Genomic DNA, 19945 nt, shown 5'->3' with positions numbered 1-19945 from the left:
GCCTCATGGTGCCAGTGACCTGGGTTCAATTCCGGCCTTGGGTGACTGTGTGGGTCCATGGTGTCTTTGTGGGTTTCCTCTGGGTGCTCCAGTTTCCTCCCACACTCCAAAGATGTGCAGATTAGGTTGATTGGCTATGCAAAATTGCCCCTTAGTGTCAGGGGTTTAGCAGGGGTTTACGGGGATAATGCCTGGGTAGGATTGCTGTCGGTGCAGGCTCAATGGGCCAAATGGCCCTTTTCTGCACTGTCGGGGTTCTATCGATCCTCCTCCTCAACTCTTCTGTGTTGTCGAGTCAGTGGAACTGCTATGACTTTTTTCTCTTCAGTTGTATACAGAGAATCTCCTGCAATGGTGAATCTTCCCACCGCCATCGCTCTGGTTCCTACCAAGGGTCAATCTCTGTTTTTCAATTTGATTCAGCTGCTCAGATTTGCACTTCTTCACATTCCAACTCCCGAACGCTGGGAGCCAACCGCCGCTGAGCGCGACAGAACTACAACTCCCATCAGGCACCGCGGGCTGGCTCTCCTCCTGATTCCATACTGCCAGTCCGCACTGTGCAGGCCAGGGGGCCATATGCAGCATGGGTAATGTAGTTCCCCACGTGGTGAGAGTTTTTCTCCAAAGACTGCTGCGACTTTTGGGGCGGCATTGTGGTTAGCACTGCTGCCTCACAGCGCCAGGGACCCGGATTTGATTCCCTGCTTGGGTCACTGTCTGTGAGAAGTCTGCACGTTCTCCCCGTGTCTGCATGGGTTTCCTCCGGGTGCTCTGGTTTCCTCCCACAGTCCGAAAGATGTGCTGGTTAGGTGCATTGACCATACTAAATTCTCCCTCAGTGTACCCAAACAGGCACCGGAGTGTGGGGCTAGGCAATTTTCACAGTAATTTCATTGCAGTGTTAATGTAAGACTACCTGTGATACTAAAATAAACTTGAAAGGGGCTGCGCAGAACTGGGCGGAGCAGTGAAACCCTGCCCTCTCCTATGTGACTATCCGTCCAGAATGATTGGCATGTCAGTTGTGAGGGAGATTGCTTTCTCTCTGGCTGGGAAAGCTGTCAATCAGAGCGCTGAGCTGTTTGATATTGAGTGTGTTTATTGGAAGCATTTCCCTTCTGATTTACAGGCTGAGTTTTGTTGATGGGTCATTGCTGAATATGAGAAGGTGAGGTGTGATTATCCGAGATGGGTAGAGAAGGGCCAAATGGCCTCCTGCTCCTATCTTCTATGTTTCAAGCAATGTACTTTTGTAGTAAGCATGTAAAGACTGGAACTCTGCTTCAGGGCAGCTTCTTGTTGCAAACCTCTTGTACCCAAGTTCTCTTTATTAAAAAATACCTACTTGTTCCTAACGAAGTCTGAAGCCTCTCGATAGTGCCAGAATCCGGCCACACACATGTTGGTGGTGAGGTGGAATTGATTGAATTGCACAGCCTACCTGTGAGTATTCGGTTCAATTAAAGTTGGAAGAGAGGGATATCTACATGATCTTTGGATGAATAGAGTCAGCAAGTAGACTCAGTGAGAGTTGTTTGCTCGTCCCTGACCATAAGGGGCAGTAAACGTACTGAACCTGGTGTGGCCGGCCAGTAAAGAGATTTGGAAAGATATTTTTAAAATTTTAGTCAAGAGAGATTCTCCTTCAGGAGCAAGGAAAGTGAAACTGGAGTAAAAGAGAAAAAAGGCCAGGCGTTTTTGAAATAAAAGGAAGATACACTCAGCGAGAAGCTGCGTTTCAGATTTAAAAAGGAGAAATCTGAAATGGAAGGCAGAGATTTGCTTCAGTTCGACAAGTTCAGATGCTAAAAAGAGGCAAAGGGGAAGAAAAGTCTCAGAGAGCTATTGCAGGTCCCCTAATCTGAACACAGCCAGGAAGGAGTCCAGGGAGAGAGAATGCCTGTACAGAGGAATTTGCAGCAAAGTAGTTCTGGAGTTTTGGGGAGAAATAAACAACCTGTTTTAAGCAAATAGCTAGCACTGCAAAGCCATGCTGCAGGTTTTTAAAGAAACCATAGCAGCAGCAGCCTGATATACGCTGCACCTGCATTGATATATTATTGCAAAATACACTGCAAAGGGAAGCCAATTGTATGCGAGTAAAGACAGCCGGTGCAGAAAAAGAGCAGTAAAGTTGCACAACATTTAATGCAACAACCACAAGAAGGAACAAAGGACAAGGGAGAAGGGACAGGAAAATCAGAGAAGACCCAGGTAGACGATATCTCTGACAAGGGGGTCCTTAAACAATGCAAGACTTCAGTGGAGAAAATTAAGACTTCAAAGAAGAGGCAACACTGGAGCTCAAAGAAGCCAATAAGCCCTCAAGAGGGAAGCAACCCCAGACTCAGAGTAGGCAGTGAAAGATTGTCCAGAAGGAGGGCACCGTTGGGCCTCAGGAGAGCACCGATGGGCCCCTGAAGGAGAGCACTGATGGGTCCCTGAAGGAGGGCGCCGATGGACCTCTGAAGGAGGGCACTGACAGACCTTAAATGAAGAGCAGAAGGCAACAACACTCAATTGTGTCCCATCCTTTTTTTAGAGCATGAACTTGTGAATAAAAGGTAAAAATGATTGAGAGGAAAAGCACAAGTGGACTCGGTGACAGCATGCTTCAGTTCGACAAGTTCAGATGCTAAAAAGAGGCAAAGGGGAAGAAAAGTCCCAGAGAGCTATTGCAGGTCCCCTAATCTGAACACAGCCAGGAAGGAGTCCAGGGAGAGAGAATGCCTGTACAGAGGAATTTGCAGCAAAGTAGTTCTGGAGTTTTGGGGAGAAATAAACAACCTGTTTTAAGAACATAAGAACATAAGAAATAGGAGCAGGAGTAGGACATCTAGCCCCTCGAGCCTGCCCCGCCATTCAATAAGATCATGGCTGATCTGACATGGATCAGTACCACTTACCCGCCTGATCCCCATTACCCTTAATTCCCTTACCGATCAGGAATCCATCCATCCGCGCTTTAAACATATTCAGCGAGGTAGCCTCCACCATCTCAGTGGGCAGAGAATTCCAGAGATTCACCACCCTCTGGGAGAAGAAGTTCCTCCTCGACTCTGTCTTAAACCGACCCCCCTTTATTTTGAGGCTGTGTCCTCTAGTTTTAACTTCCTTACTAAGTGGAAAGAATCTCTCCGCCTCCACCCTATCCAGCCCCCGCATTATCTTATAAGTCTCCATAAGATCCCCTCCTCATCCTTCTAAACTCCAACGAGTACAAACCCAATCTCCTCAGCCTCTCCTCACAATCCAAACCCCTCATCTCCGATATCAACCTGGTGAACCTTCTCTGCACTCCCTCCAATGCCAATATATCCTTCCTCATATAAGGGGACCAATACTGCACACAGTATTCCAGCTGCGGCCTCACCAATGCCCTGTACAGGTGCATCAAGACATCCCTGCTTTTATATTCTATCCCCCTCGCGATATAGGCCAACATCCCATTTGCCTTCTTGATCACCTGTTGTACCTGCAGACTGGGCTTTTGCGTCTCATGCACAAGGACCCCCAGGTCCCTTTGCACGGTAGCATGATTTAATTTGTTTCCATTGAGATAGTAATCCCATTTGTTATTATTTCCTCCAAAGTGTATAACCTCGCATTTATCAACGTTATACTCCATTTGCCATATCCTCGCCCACTCACTCAGCCTGTCCAAATCTCTCTGCAGATCTTCTCCGTCCTCCACACGATTCACTTTTCCACTTATCTTTGTGTCGTCTGCAAACTTCGTTACCCTACACTCCGTCCCCTCCTCCAGATCATCTATATAAATGGTAAACAGTTGCGGCCCGAGTACCGATCCCTGCGGCACGCCACTAGTTACCTTCCTCCAACCGGAAAAACACCCATTTATTCCGACTCTTTGCTTCCTGTCGGATAGCCAGTCCCCAATCCACTTTAACACACTACCCCCAACTCCGTGTGCCCTAATCTTCTTCAGCAGCCTTTTATGGGGCACCTTATCAAACGCCTTTTGGAAATCCAAAAACACCGCATCCACCGGTTCTCCTCCATCAACCGCCCTAGTCACATCTTCATAAAAATCCAACATGTTCGTCAAGCACGACTTTCCCCTCATGAATCCATGCTGCGTCTGATTGATCGAACCATTTCTATCCAGATGCCCTGCTATCTCCTCTTTAATAATGGATTCCAGCATTTTCCCTACTGCAGACGTTAAGCTGACCGGCCTATAGTTACCCGCCTTTTGTCTCCTTCCTTTTTTAAACAGCGGCGTAACATTAGCCGTTTTCCAATCAACCGGCACGACCCCAGAATGCAACGAGTTTTGATAAATAATCACTAACGCATCCACTATTACCTCTGACATTTCTTTCAGTACCCTGGGATGCATTCCATCCGGACCCGGGGACTTGTCCACCTTCAGTCCCATTAGTCTACCCAGCACTGCCTCTCTGGTAACATTAATTGTATTAAGTATTTCTCCTGCTGCCAACCCTCTATCGTTAATATTTGGCAAACTATTTGTGTCCTCCACCGTGAAGACTGACACAAAAAACTTATTTAAAGACTCAGCCATATCCTCATTTCCCACTATTAACTCCCCCCTCTCGTCCTCCAAGGGTCCAACATTCACTCTCGCCACTCTATTCCTTTTTATATATTTATAAAAACTTTTACTATCATTTTTTATATTAATTGCTAGCCTAGCTTCATAGTCAATCCTTCCTTTCTTTATCGCTTTCTTAGTCTCTCTTTGTTGTTTCTTAAATTTTTCCCAGTGACTTGTTTCTCCACTATTTTTGGCCACTCTGTACGCAGCTGTTTTTATTTTAATACTCTCCTTTATTTCCTTCGTTATCCACGAAGCAAATGGCTAGCACTGCAAAGCCATGCTGCAGGTTTTTAAAGAAGCATGGCATGGAACTTGAGAAAAGCCAAGTAAATCCTATGTAATGGATCATAGAATCATTGATCCCTACAGTGCAGAAGGAGGCCATTCAGCCCATTGAGTCTGCACCAACAACAATCCCACCCAGGCCCTATCCCTGTAACCCCATATATTTACCCTACTAGTCCTCCTGACACTAAGAAACATGGCCAATCAACCTAACTTTGGAATGCGAGAGGAAACTGGAGTACCCGGAGGAAACCCATGGAAACACGGGGAGAACATGCAAACTCCACACAGTCACCCAAGGCTGAAATTGAACCCAGGTCCTTGGCACTGTGAGACAGCAGTGCTAACTGCTGTGCCACTGTCCTGCCCATATCAGTGTCGCTATCAGTTTCAGTCTCAGAGTGAAGCACATGAAAGATTTGATCCATGTCACTCATGTAGGACAATCTGCAAAAGTCACCATACTATTGAAGCAGAAATTAGAGCAGAGATATCATTTACTAGAGCCATTATTGGAATTCTCTAGATATCCATTTGAATGACTGAACTACCAGTCGTATGGAAAACACAAATCAGTTGGAGAAATTGGCATTCTTCAGAGAGGCAGCAACTGGTGTTTGAGCGTGCCGGGGAGGACTTAACAATAGACAAACCCAAAAAGAGAGAACACAACTGCTGGAACAAGCTAGCGCTTCAGGAGAATTCTCTAATAAACAGAAGAAGAAGGAAGAAATGATGAAGTAGATCTAGAAGTAGAGTTTGTCACCTACAAAAAAAGGAACGTGTCAGTTCTCCAAAAATATGCAAAGACAGAGATCATTGTCAAATGTTGTTGGAAGGGAATGATCATAGAATCCCTAAAATGCAGAAGGAGGATATCTGGCCCATCGAGTTGCACCTGACAGAGCATCTTACCGAGTCCTTCTCCTCCACCATATCCCCATAACCCCACACATTTACCATGGCTAATCCATCTAACCAACTCAGCTTGAGACACTAAGGGGCAATTTTTACAATGGCCAATCTACCTAACCTGCACATCTTTGGACTGAGAGAGGAAACCGGAGCATCTGGAGGAAACCATGCAGACGTGGGGAGAATGTCTGTGTGGAATTTGCACAGTCACCCAAGGTGTGACTAAACTGTGATTAAACCCTGACGGTTCGGGGCGGCACGGTAGCACAGTGGTTAGCACTGCTGCTTCACAGCTCCAGGGACCTGGGTTCGATTCCCGGCTTGGATCACTGTCTGTGTGGAGTTTGCACATTCTCCTCGTGTCTGCGTGGGTTTCCTCCGGGTGCTCCGGTTTCCTCCCACAGTCCAAAGATGTGCGGGTTAGGTTGATTGGCCATGCTAAAATTGACCCTTAGTGTCCTGAGATGCGTAGGTTAGAGGGATTAGTGGGTAAATGTGTAGGGATATGGGAGTAGGGCCTGGGTGGGATTGTGGTCGGTGCAGACCTGATGGGCCGAATGGCCTGTTTCTGCACTGTAGGGTTTCTATGATTCTATGATTCTCTTCGACAAGAGAAAGTTATGCTGACAGAAAAAAACTGCAATGATTGTTGGAAGAATTCTGATATGCTCAACAAGTATGGAGCTGAAAATGGCCCAGACTAAACTGCAACTGGTGGAGACTGTGTGCCAAATACAGACGGCGGAGAAAGTAGATGCATTAAATGAAGAACTGCTCAGGACCAAGCAGAAGATCGTCTTATAGATAGGATGGACGTAGGGAAGTTGTTTCCATTAGCAGGGGAGACTAGGACGCGGGGGCACAGCCTTAGAATAAAAGGGAGTCACTTTAGAACAGAGATGAGGAGAAATTTCTTCAGCCAGAGAGTGGTAGGTCTGTGGAATTCATTGCCACAGAGGGCTGTGGAGGCCGAGACGTTGAGCGTCTTCAAGACAGAAATTGATAAATTCTTGATTTCTCGAGGAATTAAGGGCTATGGGGAGAGAGCGGGTAAATGGAGTTGAAATCAACCATGATTGAATGGTGGAGTGGACTCGATGGGCCGAATGGCCTTACTTCCGCTCCTATGTCTTATGGTCTTATGGTCGATACAGAAGAAAAAAGGAGAGATGGGTAAATTAAGCCATTCAGCTGAAGGCAACGTGCTAGAAAGAACTAAACAAAGCAGCAATTCAGGCAGATTTCCGTTATCCTGACGGCAGTTTACATCCCACCCTATACGACATGAAGATCGCACTGGACGAAATATACACAAGTATGAATAGCCTTGAGATGAAACATCAAGGCCTTGTTCATCGTGGCCGGGGACTTCAATCAGGCCAAGCTCAAGAACGTACTACCAAGTTACCACCAACATGTCTCATGTTCCACCAGAGGCCCAAACATCCTAGACCACTGCTACACCAATATCAGTCATGCCTACCATTCTATCGCCTGCCCAGACTTTGGCAAATCAAACCACAAGGCTGTGCTCCTGCTCCCGGCTTACAAGCAAAAACTGAAGCGGGAGAATCCATCAAAGAAAGTCGTGCAATGTTGGTCTGAGGAATCGCATAATCTCCTATGGGGCTGTTTGGAGTCAGTGGACTGGTCAGTATTTAAAAACTCAGTGACCAGCCTGAACGAGTACGCCACTACAGTAACTGACTTCATTAGTAAGTGTGTTGAAGACTGTGTGCCAAAGAAGCAAATCCGTGTGTTCCTCAACCGGAAACCATGGATGAACAGGGATATCCACTGCTTGCTGAAGTCCAGGTTGGAGGCGTTCAAGTCAGGCAACCCTGGCCTATGTCCTGAGGCATGGTACATTGGGGAGACCATGCAGACGCTACGACAACGGATGAATGAACACCGCTCGACAATCACCAGGCAAGAGTGTTCTCTTCCTGTTGGGGAACACTTCAGCGGTCATGGGCATTCGGCCTCTGATCTTCGGGTAAGCGTTCTCCAAGGCGGCCTTCACGACACACAATGCAGAGTCGCTGAGCAGAGACTGATAGCCAAGTTCCGCACACATGAGGACGGCCTCAACCGGGATCTTGGGTTCATGTCACACTATCTGTAACCCCCACAACTTGCCTGGGCTTGCTAAATCTCACTAACTGTCCTGTCTGGAGGCAATACACATCTCTTTAACCTGTGCTTAACGCTCTTTCCACTCACATTGTCTGTACCTTTAAGACTTGATTACCTGTAAAGACTCGCATTCCAATCATTATTTTGTAAATTGAGTTTGTGTCTCTGTATGCCCTGTTTGTGAATAGAACTCCCACTCACCTGACGAAGGAGCAGCGCTCTGCAAGCTTGTGGCTTTTGCTACCAAATAAACCTGTTGGACTTTAACCTGGTGTTGTGAGACTGCTTACTGTGTTTACCCCAGTACAAGAAAGCCAGATACAATCTAAGGAGGTCCATCAAAGATGCCAAAGGACAGTACCGGACCAAGCTCGAGTCCAAGGCTAGCCACACAGACCCTGCCGACTACGGCAAGGTCTGCAAGATATAATAGGCTACAAGATGAAGGCATGTAAAATCGCCGGCTCCAACGCACTCCTCTCGGATGAGCTCAATACATTCTATGACTGTTTTAAGCAAGAGGTCAGCGAGAGCATGCCCTTCACCCTGGATGAACCTGTATCTGGGGTCACCACTGCAGATGTCAGAGCACCTTTCTCGAAGGTCAACCCACGGAAAGCAACTGGCCCAGATGAGGTACCCAGACAAGCACTCAGATCCTGCATGGATCAGCTGGCGGGGGTATTCACAGACATCTTCAACCTCTCTTTACAACAATCTGAGGTCCCTATCTGCTTTAAGATGATGACCATCATCCCGGTACCTAAGAAAAACCAAGCAACGTGCCTCAATGACTATCATCCGGTGGCTCTGACATTCATCATTATGAAGTGCTTCGAAAGGTTAGTCATGGCACAAATCAATTCCAGCCTCCTGGACTACCTAGATCCGTTTGCCTACAGTTTGCCTACCGCCGCAACAGGTCCACAGCAGACGCCATCTCCCTGATCCTGCACTCAACCCTGGAACACCTAGATAACAAAGACACCTATGTCAGACTCCTATTTATTGACTACAGCTTAGCCTTAACACCATTATTCCCACGAAACTCATCTCCAAACTCCGTGGCCTGGGCCTCGGCACCTCCCTCGGCAACTGGACCTAATCTTCCTAACTCACAGACCACAATCAGTGAGGATAGGCAACAACACCTCCTCCACAATCATCCTCAACACCAGTGCTCCACAGGCTGTGTTCTCAGCCCCCTACTATACTCCTTATACACCTATGACTGTGGCCAAATTCCACTCCAAGTCAATTTTCAAGTTTGCTGACAACACCACCGTAGTAGGACAGATCTCAAACAATGACGAGACAGAGTACAGGAATGAGAGAGAATCTGGTGAACTGGTGCAATGACAATCTCTCCCTGAATGTCAACCAAACGAAGGAGATTGTCATTGACTTCAGGAAGCTTGGAGGAGAACATATCCCTGTCTACATCAACGGGGACAAAGTAGAAAGGGTCGAGAGCTTCAAGTTTTTAGGTGTCCAGATCATCAACAACCTGTCCTGGTCCCCCCATGCTGACACTATAGTTAAGAAAGCCCACCAACGCCTCTAATTTCACAGAAGACGAAGGAAATTTGGCATTTCGGCTACGACTCTCACCAACTTTTGCAGATGCACCACAGAAACCATTTTTCTGATTGTATCATAGCTTGGTACGGCTCCTGCTCTGCCCAAGATCGCAAGAAACTACAAAAGATCATGAATGTAGCCCAATCCATCACGCAAATCAGCTTCCCATCCATTGACTCTGTCTATACTTCTCGCTGCCTCAGCAAAGCAGCCAGTATAAGTAAGGACCCCACGCACCCCGGACATTCTCTCTTCCACCTTCTTCCGTCGGGAAAAAGATACCAAAGCCTGAGATCACAGACCAACCGACTCAAGAACAGCGTCTTCCCTGCTGCCGTCAGGCTCTTGAATGGACCTACCTTGCATTAAGTTGATCTTTCTCTACCTCCTAGCTATGACTGTAACACTATATTCCGCACTCTCTCGTTTCCTTCTCTATGAACGGTATGCTTTGTCTGTATAGCGCGCAAGAAACAATACTTTTCACTGTATGCTAATACATGGGACAATGATAAATTAAATCAAATCAAAGAGAAGGAATCTGAGATTATATGCCAGAACAAAATTGTTGAATTAGTTACATTAATATAAAAGCACAAGAACCAATATGATAGCATGGTTGATGGAAAACATGCCAAATAGAAATGCTCGGAGGAGAAGAAACTTTATCACACAACCTAAGAACTAGAAATAGAATATCACAACCATTTCCTTCACAAGTGACAAACGAGATTGTGTGAGAATTGTCAAGATGTGAGACTGTTGTGTTGCAATGACATGCATACATTGTAGAGTAAGGTACTTGACAGAGAAAAGGATCAACAATTTATTAGAGAGTGATACCGTCTGAATCCCATGCAAGACTATATTGAGAACTGTGCATACTTAAAGCTTCCTAGAAGTGTTATGTTAATTTCCAGCTTAAAGATCCCTCCACTGAACAGTCACTACATCGATTTACACATGTCTAATCTGTGTATAATGTTTATTTAGAATGTGGGTTGAGTAAATCAATTTTGAAGTATAAGAAAGTTAAAGGGGAGGGGTGTTGTGTATATGGTGTCTCTCTCTTTAAGACAGTACAGAAGAGGGTCACCTGACAATGGGAACTGAGAGTGAGTGATCATCCCAGAGAGCGTCTCCTCTCTCAGGCGATATACTTCTGGAAGCGTGTAGTAAGCAGTAAAGACTTAGAATTCTGCTCCAGGGTAGCTTCATGTTGCAAAAACTACTGTATCTAAGTTCTCTTTATTAACAAATACTTACTTGTTCCTAACAAAGTCTGAAGCCTCTTGCCAGACATCAGCCACACAAAATACATAACAACATGACACTATGTTGTAGAAGAGCAGCAGAGTTATCCCCAATGTCCTGGTGAATATGGATCACACAATCAATGTCACGAAACAGATTATCTGGCCATTGTCACATTTTAATTAATCATGGGTTGAAGGATTATGCAGAACAGGAGTTGAGTTGAGAAGTTGAGGTTGAGACAAGATCAGCCATGGTCGCATTGAATAGTGAAGCAGGCTCAAGGGACTGAATTGCTCCCAGTTCTTATGTTGTATCTGGGAGCTTGCTGTGCACAAATTGGCTGCCATTTTCCTCCATTACAATGGTGACTTTACTTGAAAAAACACAATGTAAAGTGCTTTCAGAAATTAAGTTAATGAAAGTGGCCATAAAACTACAATTCTTTCTTTCTCAGGGAAACATTTTGCCTCCTGTGACCTGGAAATTAAAAACCCACTGACGGAGAAAGTATACCAGCCCACAATGACATTGACAAATACATTGTGTACAGGACTCTTTACTGTCGGCTCCTGAGTGTTTCGGTGAATAGGAACACACCATGTTGATAAATCAGCTATTTTGGATTAAGTTTAAAAAGTTAATTTATTGTGAGTTATAAATCTCTTCAGAAGATTGATAAAACAGCAGACAAACAACAACACAATATTCAACTTTCATCAAACTTCAAATCAACCAAAATAACAAAGCATTTGAAAATGACTCAAGATCTTTCCCAGAACATGAACCTCTGAAAACTGTAAAGTGAACATCACCAAATAAGGCAATGGTTTCTCCCCTGTGTAAATGTGTTGGTGTAAGTGAAAATGAGACAAATGTGAGAATGATTTGTTGCACTTAAATGGTTTCTCCCCGGTGTTAATGCCTAGCGTTAACATATCAAACCTGATGGATATGCAAAGCCTTCATTAGCTTTTCCCTTGCCTGGACGAGTCAGTGTTTCATGAGTGTTGTTGACAGTGTGAATGTTTGGTTGCACATCTCAGAACTGGATGCTTTCTCTGCTGTGAATCGTCTGATGTATCAGGAAAGATGTCAACCTTGTGAAGACTTTGTCACACATCTCACACTTGAACAGATTTTCCTCAATGCAGTCAGTGTATCACGAGTGTCAATCACTTTAAAGGTTCGGTGAATGTTCTGTGTGAATTCGTTGGTGTGCACGGAGGTTTGATGACTGGATGAATGATTGGTCACACACGTCACATGTGAACGGTCTCTCCCCTGTGTGAAGGCGCCGGTGATTCACCAGAGCAGATAATTGTGCAAAGCCTTTATTACACACCTCACACTTGACTGGCTTCTCCCCAGAGTGAATGCGTTGGTGTACACGGAGACTTGATGACTGTATGAATGACTTATTGCAGATTTCGCAGGTGAATGGTTTTTCTCCTGTGTGACCACGTCGGTGAGTGCGAAGGTTCGAAGAGCAGGAGAAGGATTTGTTGCACATGTCGCACGGGAACGGCTTCTCCCCTGTGTGAATGCGGCGGTGTTGTACGAGCGTTGATGACTGTGTGAAGGCTCGACCACAAACTTCACACTTGAAAGGTTTCTCCCCTGTGTGAATCCACCGATGTGTCAGTAGATCAGAAGATTGGGAGAAAGACAACCCACAAACATCACACCTGAATAATTTCTTCCCCGTGTGATTCCTCTGGTGTCTCAGGAGGCTTGAAGACCTCGCAAATGCTTTGTCACAAACCTCACATTTAAAGTGTTCCTCTCCTTTGTGAAATGATTGTTGTGTGTGAAACTGAGATGAGCATGACAATGTATTCTCTTCCATGTGGCTGTTGTTCAGTGAACAATCATTCTCACAGATGAATGTTGAGCTTCCGGGACTCAAACGAGCCTGTGGAGCCCTCCTCACACACCTCACACCTGAACAGCCTCTCACCTGTAGAAATCAGTCAGTGGTTCATGAGACCTGATGAATAATTGAAGTTCTCATCATACTTGGAGCCCACTCACACTTCTTCCCAGCCTCACCCTAACCGATCACCCACAGCTGAAGCTTCTGAAAGGTTGGTTCTGATGGAAAGTTCCACACCATTGACCAGTTTCAGATCCGATATGTCAAAGCTCCCCTGACCCAACCAATTTCCAAATGATGGTTCCACCGCCCAACATTCTCTATGTTGAGTAATACTGTGGAGGGACTGGATGTCTTCCCACAGTTCTGCAGTTGTTCCTTGGGTGATGGTCAGGATCTTTCTGCGGTATCTATCCTCTCTGCATTCTCCAGTGTAGAATGGTGAAATCCTGAAAAACAGAAAAAGGAAACATGATTTCCAACAACTCCCTCTTCTCCTTTGCTGAAGGGGCTGACTCCTCAGTTAGAGACTGTTAGTGCCAGCCTGAATTTCCCTGTGTGGGGATCAGATGCAAGTCCTTTCTTTTTCCTCATTTGACTGTCACACACCCTCTGTTTCCAGAAGTGACACTGGATAGTGACCAGGAGCAGACAATGTGGCTACTTTCTTTCCTCCACCCAGACCCCATCACCCCAGGCACCGTGAGGGCAATGGAAACGACAGTCAGACGGAGTGCAAAACAGTGTGATGAAACATAACGATCTAGGAAAGTTCCAGAAAGTTCTCCTCATCTCCTTCTGAAATAGGTGACCCCTTATTTAGGAAGAATACTGGGTTCTCCCACAAGAGGGAACTTGCTCTCCTCACCTATCCTGTCAAGATCGCTCAGGATCTTTTACATTTTACAACGGAGATAGTCATCAATTTCAGGAGGCGTAGTGGAGGACATGCCCCCATCTACATCAATGGGGATGAAATGGAAATGGTCGACAGCTTCAAGTTTCTAGGTGTACAGATCACAAACAACCTGTCCTGGTCCCTCCAAGTCGACACCATAGTTAAGAAAGCCCACCAATGCCTCTACTTTCTCAGGAGGCTAAGGAAATTCATCATATCCGCTACGACTCTCACTAACCTTTACATATGCACCATCAAAAGCATCCTTTGTGGATGTATCACAGCTTGGTATGGCTCCTGCTCTGTCCAAGACCGCAAGAAACTACAAAGAGTTGTGAATGTAGCTATTCCATCACGCAAACCATCCTCCCAGCCACTGACTCGGTCTACACTTCCCGCTGCCTCGGAAAAGCAGCCAGCATAATCAAGGACTCCATGCACCCCAGAGATATTCTCTTCCACCGTCTTCCCTCAGAGAAAAAGATACAAAAGTCTGAGGTCACATATCAACCAACTCAAGAACAGCTTCTTCCCTGCTGCTATCAGACTCTTGAATGACCTAACTTAGATTAAGTTGATCTTTCTCTGCACCCTAGCTATGGCTGTAACACTACATTCTGCACCCTCACCTTTCCTTCTCCCCTATGTGCTCTATGAACAGTAGGCTTTGTCTGTATAGCATGGAAGAAACAAAGGGCGGCACGGTAGCACAGTGGTTAGCACTGCTGCTTCACAGCTCCAGGGACCTGGGTTCGATTCCCGGCTTGGGTCACTGTCTGTGTGGAGTTTGCACATTCTCCTCGTATTTGCGTGGGTTTCCTCCAGGTGCTCCGGTTTCCTCCCACAGTCCAAAAATGTGCAGGTTAGGTTGATTGGCCGTGCTAAAAATTGCCCTTAGTGTCCTGAAATGCGTAGGTTAGAGGGATTAGTGGGTAAAATATGTGGGGATATGGGGGTAGGACATGGGTGGGATTGTGGTCGGTGCATACTCGATGGGCCGAATGGCCTCTTCCTGTACTATGGTTAATACTTTACACTGTATCCCCATACACGTGACAATATAAATCAAAACGTCACCCTTTACTCTAAACTCCAGTGGATACAAGTCTAGCTGTCCATCCTCTCTGCACAAAACTCACCCAATCCAGATATTGTTTTGGTAAACCTTCTTTGAAATGTTTCGATTGCATTTACATCCTTCCTTAATAAGGCGGCCAATATTGTACACGGTACTCCATATGTGGCCTCACCAATGCTCTGTACAACTCTGTACTACTTTTGTGTTCAATTCTTCTCACAATAAATGATAACATTCTATTGGCCATCTGAATTACTTGCTGCACAAGCATACTAGCCTTTTGTGGTTCATGCAATCGAACCCCTAAATGCCTCTGCATCTGAAAGCTCTGCAATCTATCAACATTTGGATAACATGCTGATTTTTTTATTTTCCTACCAAAATTAACAATTTCACACTTTCCCACATTATTCTCTATTGGCAGGTCTTTGCCCACACACTTAACCCTTCTATATCCCTTTGTAGCCTTCTTATGTCCTCTTTATGTCTTGCAATCCCACCTATCTTTGTATCACCAGCATATTTAGCAAACATCCCTTTGTTCCCAACTTTAATATAAAAAAAAGACTCAGGAGAAATGTTAATTCGGTGGAGATTTTGAAATTTTCCCCTAGTTTCCCCAAATTATTTGAAGAAAACACACTGGGCAGGAAGGGCTAGAAGCTAAGGAAAATATTGCTTCAGTGTCGCTGATTGAAGGGTTCTGGTTTATCCTGGGAAATTAGATACACTGCACTCACTAAGACTGCACATTCCAAATTCAGCTATGAGACACAGCACTGGGCAAAACTATCAAATCCAAGCCCAGGCTTTTGGGAAAAGGCTGAGGCCTCCAGTTAAAATTTAACAGAAGGCATTAAAATATATTTCAATTAATGTGTCTCAATATATTGCAGCCGAATTGCTATGGGTGCTGGATTAATAATCCAAAAATTGGGAGTTCAAATCTAACCACTGAAAGTTACATATAAAAAAATTACAGTGCAGAAACAGACCATTTGGCCCAATTCGTCCATTCTGGTGTTTTTGCTTCACATGAGCCTCCTCTCAACCCATTTCATCTCGCCCAAGCTGGATATCCTTCTGTTCCTTACTCCCTTACGTGTTTATCTACTTTCCACTTCGTTGTAGACAACTTATCATTTAAACCACAGAAGAAAACCCATCTTATTTTGAGTACAAGTACGTATATGTTAAAGTGTCCTTTGAGTAGTGATAGGGTGCCAGATAAGAAACCCAAGGTATATTATGAAGCTAGGCTGGACACCAACAATTTTCTATTTTGGCATTAGTTGTGAGGATGAGATGTTTCACTCCAGGTGTGATTCTACTGATAAACTGGAAAGCTTTTATCTAAACAACCTTTCTTTAGCAACACATTTTAACTATAACAATTGAATTAGCTTAACTTTTAACAACTGAACAATACATAAACATGACAACATACAATTCTTAACTGCGAACCTATCACAATGAGTTCCAATTCCTACAATATTCATCTTATAGACTTAAACCTCTCTCTTTAAAATTAGTTAGCAAAACACAGGCATACTTGCTGTCACTTAGATTACCAGCCCTGGAGCTTTCAGAAAAAGAGAGAGCCATTATTTTCTTCTGGCAGCCCAGGCAGCAACTCCCTTTGTTTCTAAAATGAAACTGAAATTTTCTTCCCTGCAAGCTTTCCTCTTTCCATTAACCACATGAATCTGTATACCTCGTCTGAAATCCCAGGAGAACCTATTAAACAAAAGGTCCATTAACTCTACAAAACAACACATCCCTAGCTAAAATCAGTTATTATCCTGCATTCTTTAAAGTTTTTAAAGTTCATTTATTAGTGTCAAAAGTAGGCAATGAAGTTACTGTGAAAATCCCCTAGTTGGCCTTTTCAGGTACATTGAGGGAGAATTTAGCATGGTCAAAGCACCTAACCAGCATGTCTTTCGGACTGTGGGGGGAAACCAGAGCACCCAGAGGAAACCCACACAGACACGGGGAGAATATGCAGACTCCCCACAGACAGTGACCTAACCTAGGAATCAAACACAGGTCCCCGCGCTGTGAGGCAGCAGTGCTAACCACTGCCCTGAATGTTTCCCCAGGCAAATCAACTCCTGTTAAAAAAACACTGTCTCTTAAACCAACCCGGGCTTAAACATAAAATATATCAAATTAACACAGTGGCATCACAGTAGTCATTCAATTCTCCCAGAATCAGTCCAAAATGATTCTTCGCTCCTGAGGACTTACTTCTGTTCTTTTCCTCTCTCAGCCCGATAACCTCTAACCTCAAAACATGTCCTTCATCCCAAAACATGTCCTTCACTGTGAGAATTACTGAGGATCCTTTCTCCAGCGCGATCTAAGTGAATTTTCCAGCTTTGTCTTAACACCTCACTGAAATGAAATCCAAGTGTGAACTTCCAACTTCATTTCGTGTGTGTGTGTGGATTTCCTCTGGGTGCTCCAGTTTCCTCCCACAGTCCAAAGACGTGCAAGTTAGATGGATTTACCACACTAAATTGCCCCTTAGTTACCAAGATGTGTAGGTTAGGGGAATTAGCGGGGTAAATATGTGGGGTTACAGGGATCAAGCCTGGGTATGATGCTCTGTCAGAGTCTGTGCAGACTTGTTGGGCCGAATGGCCTCCTTCTGCACCTTAGGGATTCTATGATTCTAAAGGCAGCGATGTTATTCACCTCAACCACTCCATGTTGTGAAACTGAACTTAATAAATTTTGGAATTTGTGGATTTGAATCAAAATAAAAACATGAAAACTTTCAGGTTGTCCTAAAGACCCAAATATTGTCCTTCAGGGAAGGGACCTGCTACAACTGCCTGGTCTGGACTCCAGTCTCTCACAACATGGTTAACTCTGAAGTGACCCAGCAAACAATAATAAACAATCACTACAAAGTCCAATAATAACAGGAAAATCAGATAGATCTGGGCAATCCTGACATTCATTATCAAATGCCTGATCATTCATCTAGTCACTCTGTGACTTTTTACACAATAACATACAATAACTTGCATTCATGTAGCACCTTTAACATCGTTCAATGTCCCAATGTGCTTTGCAAGAGTGTTAAAAATATTTGACGCTGAGGTACATATGGTAATATTAGTACAAATAACCAAAAATGTGGTTAAAGAGGTAGATTTTAGGGAGTGTCTTACAGGAGGAAAGAGAGTTAGAGAGAGATAGAGAGCTTTAGAGAAGGAATTCCAGACTTTAGGACACAAGCAGCTGAAGGCACGGCCACCAACGGTGGCATGATTAAAATCAGGGAAGCTGAAGAGGTTGGAATTAGAGGAGTGCAGATATCTTGGAGAGTTCAGAGAGCAGGAGAGGCAAAGCCATAGAGGGATTTGAAAACAGGGATGAGAGTTTTAAAATCAAGGTGTTGCTTGACCAGAAGCCAGTGTAGAGCAGTGAGCACCGGGGTGACTGGTGAATGGGACTTGGTGTCAGTTCAGACATGGGCAGCAGAGTTTTGGAGGAGATCAAGTTTGCATTGCAGCATGTGAGAGCAGCCAGGAAAGCATTGGAATAGTTGAGTGTGGAGTCTTCAAAAGGTGTGGATGAGGGTTGCTGCAGTCCATAAGCTGAGGTTGGACGTCACTAGTCTCTCCTGTGAGTGGAACTTGCACCTCTTCCTATGCTCGGTATCTCCATTCCTGAGCAACACAATGACAGTGAGAGTCAGGGATGGTAATGGAGAACCCTTCATAGAATTATAGAATAGTCTGGCACAAAAGGCATGTGACAGTGCTGCCTGTTAAAGGAACCATGTTTTGAGACCTCATCAAGGCCCCTTCTGCTCTCTCCAAGGTGGATGTAAAAGATCCCATGGCACTATTTGAAGACGAACAGGGAAATTATCTCTGGTGTGGTGCCTAACACGAATTCTTCAGTCAACACCACTAACAAACAGTGGTCATTATCACATTGTTGTTTGTGGGATCTTGCTGTGCAAACATTGGCTGTCATGTTTCCTGCATTACAACAGTGGTCACACAAAGTACAGAGAACATTGGGAAATCTGGTACAAGCATAGAAATAGTAGCAGAAGCAGCCCCCTCAATCCTGCTCAGCCATTCAATAAGATCATAGCTAATCTGTTTGTGTTGAATTCCACGTTCCCCATTTATCCCTAATAAATGTTGATTCCTTTGCCTAACAAGAATTTATCTACCTCTGCCTTAAAAATATTCAGTGATCTGCAGAGTTCCACAGTCACACAACACTGAGAAAAACTTCTCCTCGTCTCTGTCCTGTAAGGATGGTCCCTAATTTTAATGATGTGGAGATGCCGGCGTTGGACTGGGGTAAGCACAGTAAAAAGTCTCACAACACCAGGTTAAAGTCCAACAGGTTTATTTGGTAGCAAATACCATAAGCTTTCGGAGCACAGCTCCTTCGTCAGATGGAGTGGGTATCTGTTCTCCAACAGTGCACAGACACAGAAATCAAGTTACAGTTCAAGTTCTGTAACTTGATTTCTGTGTCTGTGCACTGTTGGAGAACAGATATCCACTCCATCTGACGAAGGAGCTGTGCTCCGAAAGCTTATGTTATTTGCTACCAAATAAACCTGTTGGACTTTAACCTGGTGTTGTGAGACTTCTTACTGTCCCTAATTTTAAAACAGTGCCCCCTACTTCTGGAGTCACCCAGAAGAGGAAATATCTTTTCCATGTCCACCTTGTCAATACCGTTCGGGATCTTCTACACTTCAATCAGGTATTGATTGGTGGTTGTAAAAGACTTTGTATAAATACAAGTCTTTCTTTTTCTCTGAACAGCTTAGAGGTTGGGTGCTGGGAGGTCTTGCAGTGATTTGAAAGGACAGGAAACGCCCAGATCCCAACACACAGACAGAACTAACCATTCACAGTCCACAGGATATTAACCAGCTCCCAACACACACAGAACTCAACAATAGGAAATCAGTAAGAATCCTCGAACACTGTAGCAATCATTATAAGTTCTGCTCCTTCACTCACCATCTCCTCACTTGGGTTTCAGTCCCTACAGGAAGTGAAGCAGCTGTGAAAGAGGAAGAGGAGAGAATGGGCAGAGTGGGTGGGCTCTCTGATTGACGTCTCTCACAGCCAATCCTAATATTTCTGGAGTAACATGAGTTTCTAAAAGCTTGGGAAACTGACCGGTGAAACGGAGACGACTTTGAGCAGCAGATCAGGTGGGGATTTAAACTTGTTATTGTGCAATCTGAATAAAACCTCACTTATTGCAGCTGCTGTCTCATTTGGACAGTGCCTGTTGTAGAATCCATGGTGAGTCACCACTGATGGGTTTGTTGCAACA

At 44.7% G+C, this 19945-nt stretch overlaps 1 protein-coding gene across 4 annotated transcripts; it reads right to left on the bottom strand.

The window, feature by feature from the left end:
- Positions 1-10319: 10319 nt before the first annotated feature.
- On the bottom strand, positions 10320-19659 carry LOC144497097 (uncharacterized). Of its 4 annotated transcripts, XM_078217873.1 has the most exons (3): positions 19624-19659; positions 13772-13998; positions 10925-13084 (listed from the first exon to the last, which is right to left on the bottom strand). In XM_078217873.1, exon 3 carries the CDS (start codon positions 12606-12608, stop codon positions 11940-11942), a length of 669 nt encoding a protein of 222 aa, XP_078073999.1. In that variant the 5' UTR covers positions 12609-13084; positions 13772-13998; positions 19624-19659; the 3' UTR covers positions 10925-11939. The 4 variants fall into 4 exon arrangements, with proteins under 4 accessions (XP_078073998.1, XP_078073999.1, XP_078074001.1 ...); XM_078217872.1 differs by lacking the exon at positions 13772-13998 and having other exon boundaries at positions 10320-13084; XM_078217875.1 differs by lacking the exon at positions 13772-13998 and having other exon boundaries at positions 19506-19656.
- Between the last annotated feature and the right edge of the window lie 286 nt (positions 19660-19945).

Source organism: Mustelus asterias, chromosome 8 (genome assembly GCF_964213995.1).
Source record: "Mustelus asterias chromosome 8, sMusAst1.hap1.1, whole genome shotgun sequence".
NCBI lineage: Eukaryota > Metazoa > Chordata > Chondrichthyes > Carcharhiniformes > Triakidae > Mustelus > Mustelus asterias.
The sequence above is the reverse complement of the archived record's forward strand: the minus strand, read 5'-3'. Positions and strand labels throughout refer to the sequence as shown.

What these genes read in the sequence shown, in the direction of transcription:
- LOC144497097 (XM_078217872.1), bottom strand. Translation starts at nt 12,608, where the DNA reads ATGGAAGAGAATACATTGTCATGCTCATCTCAGTTTCACACACAACAA.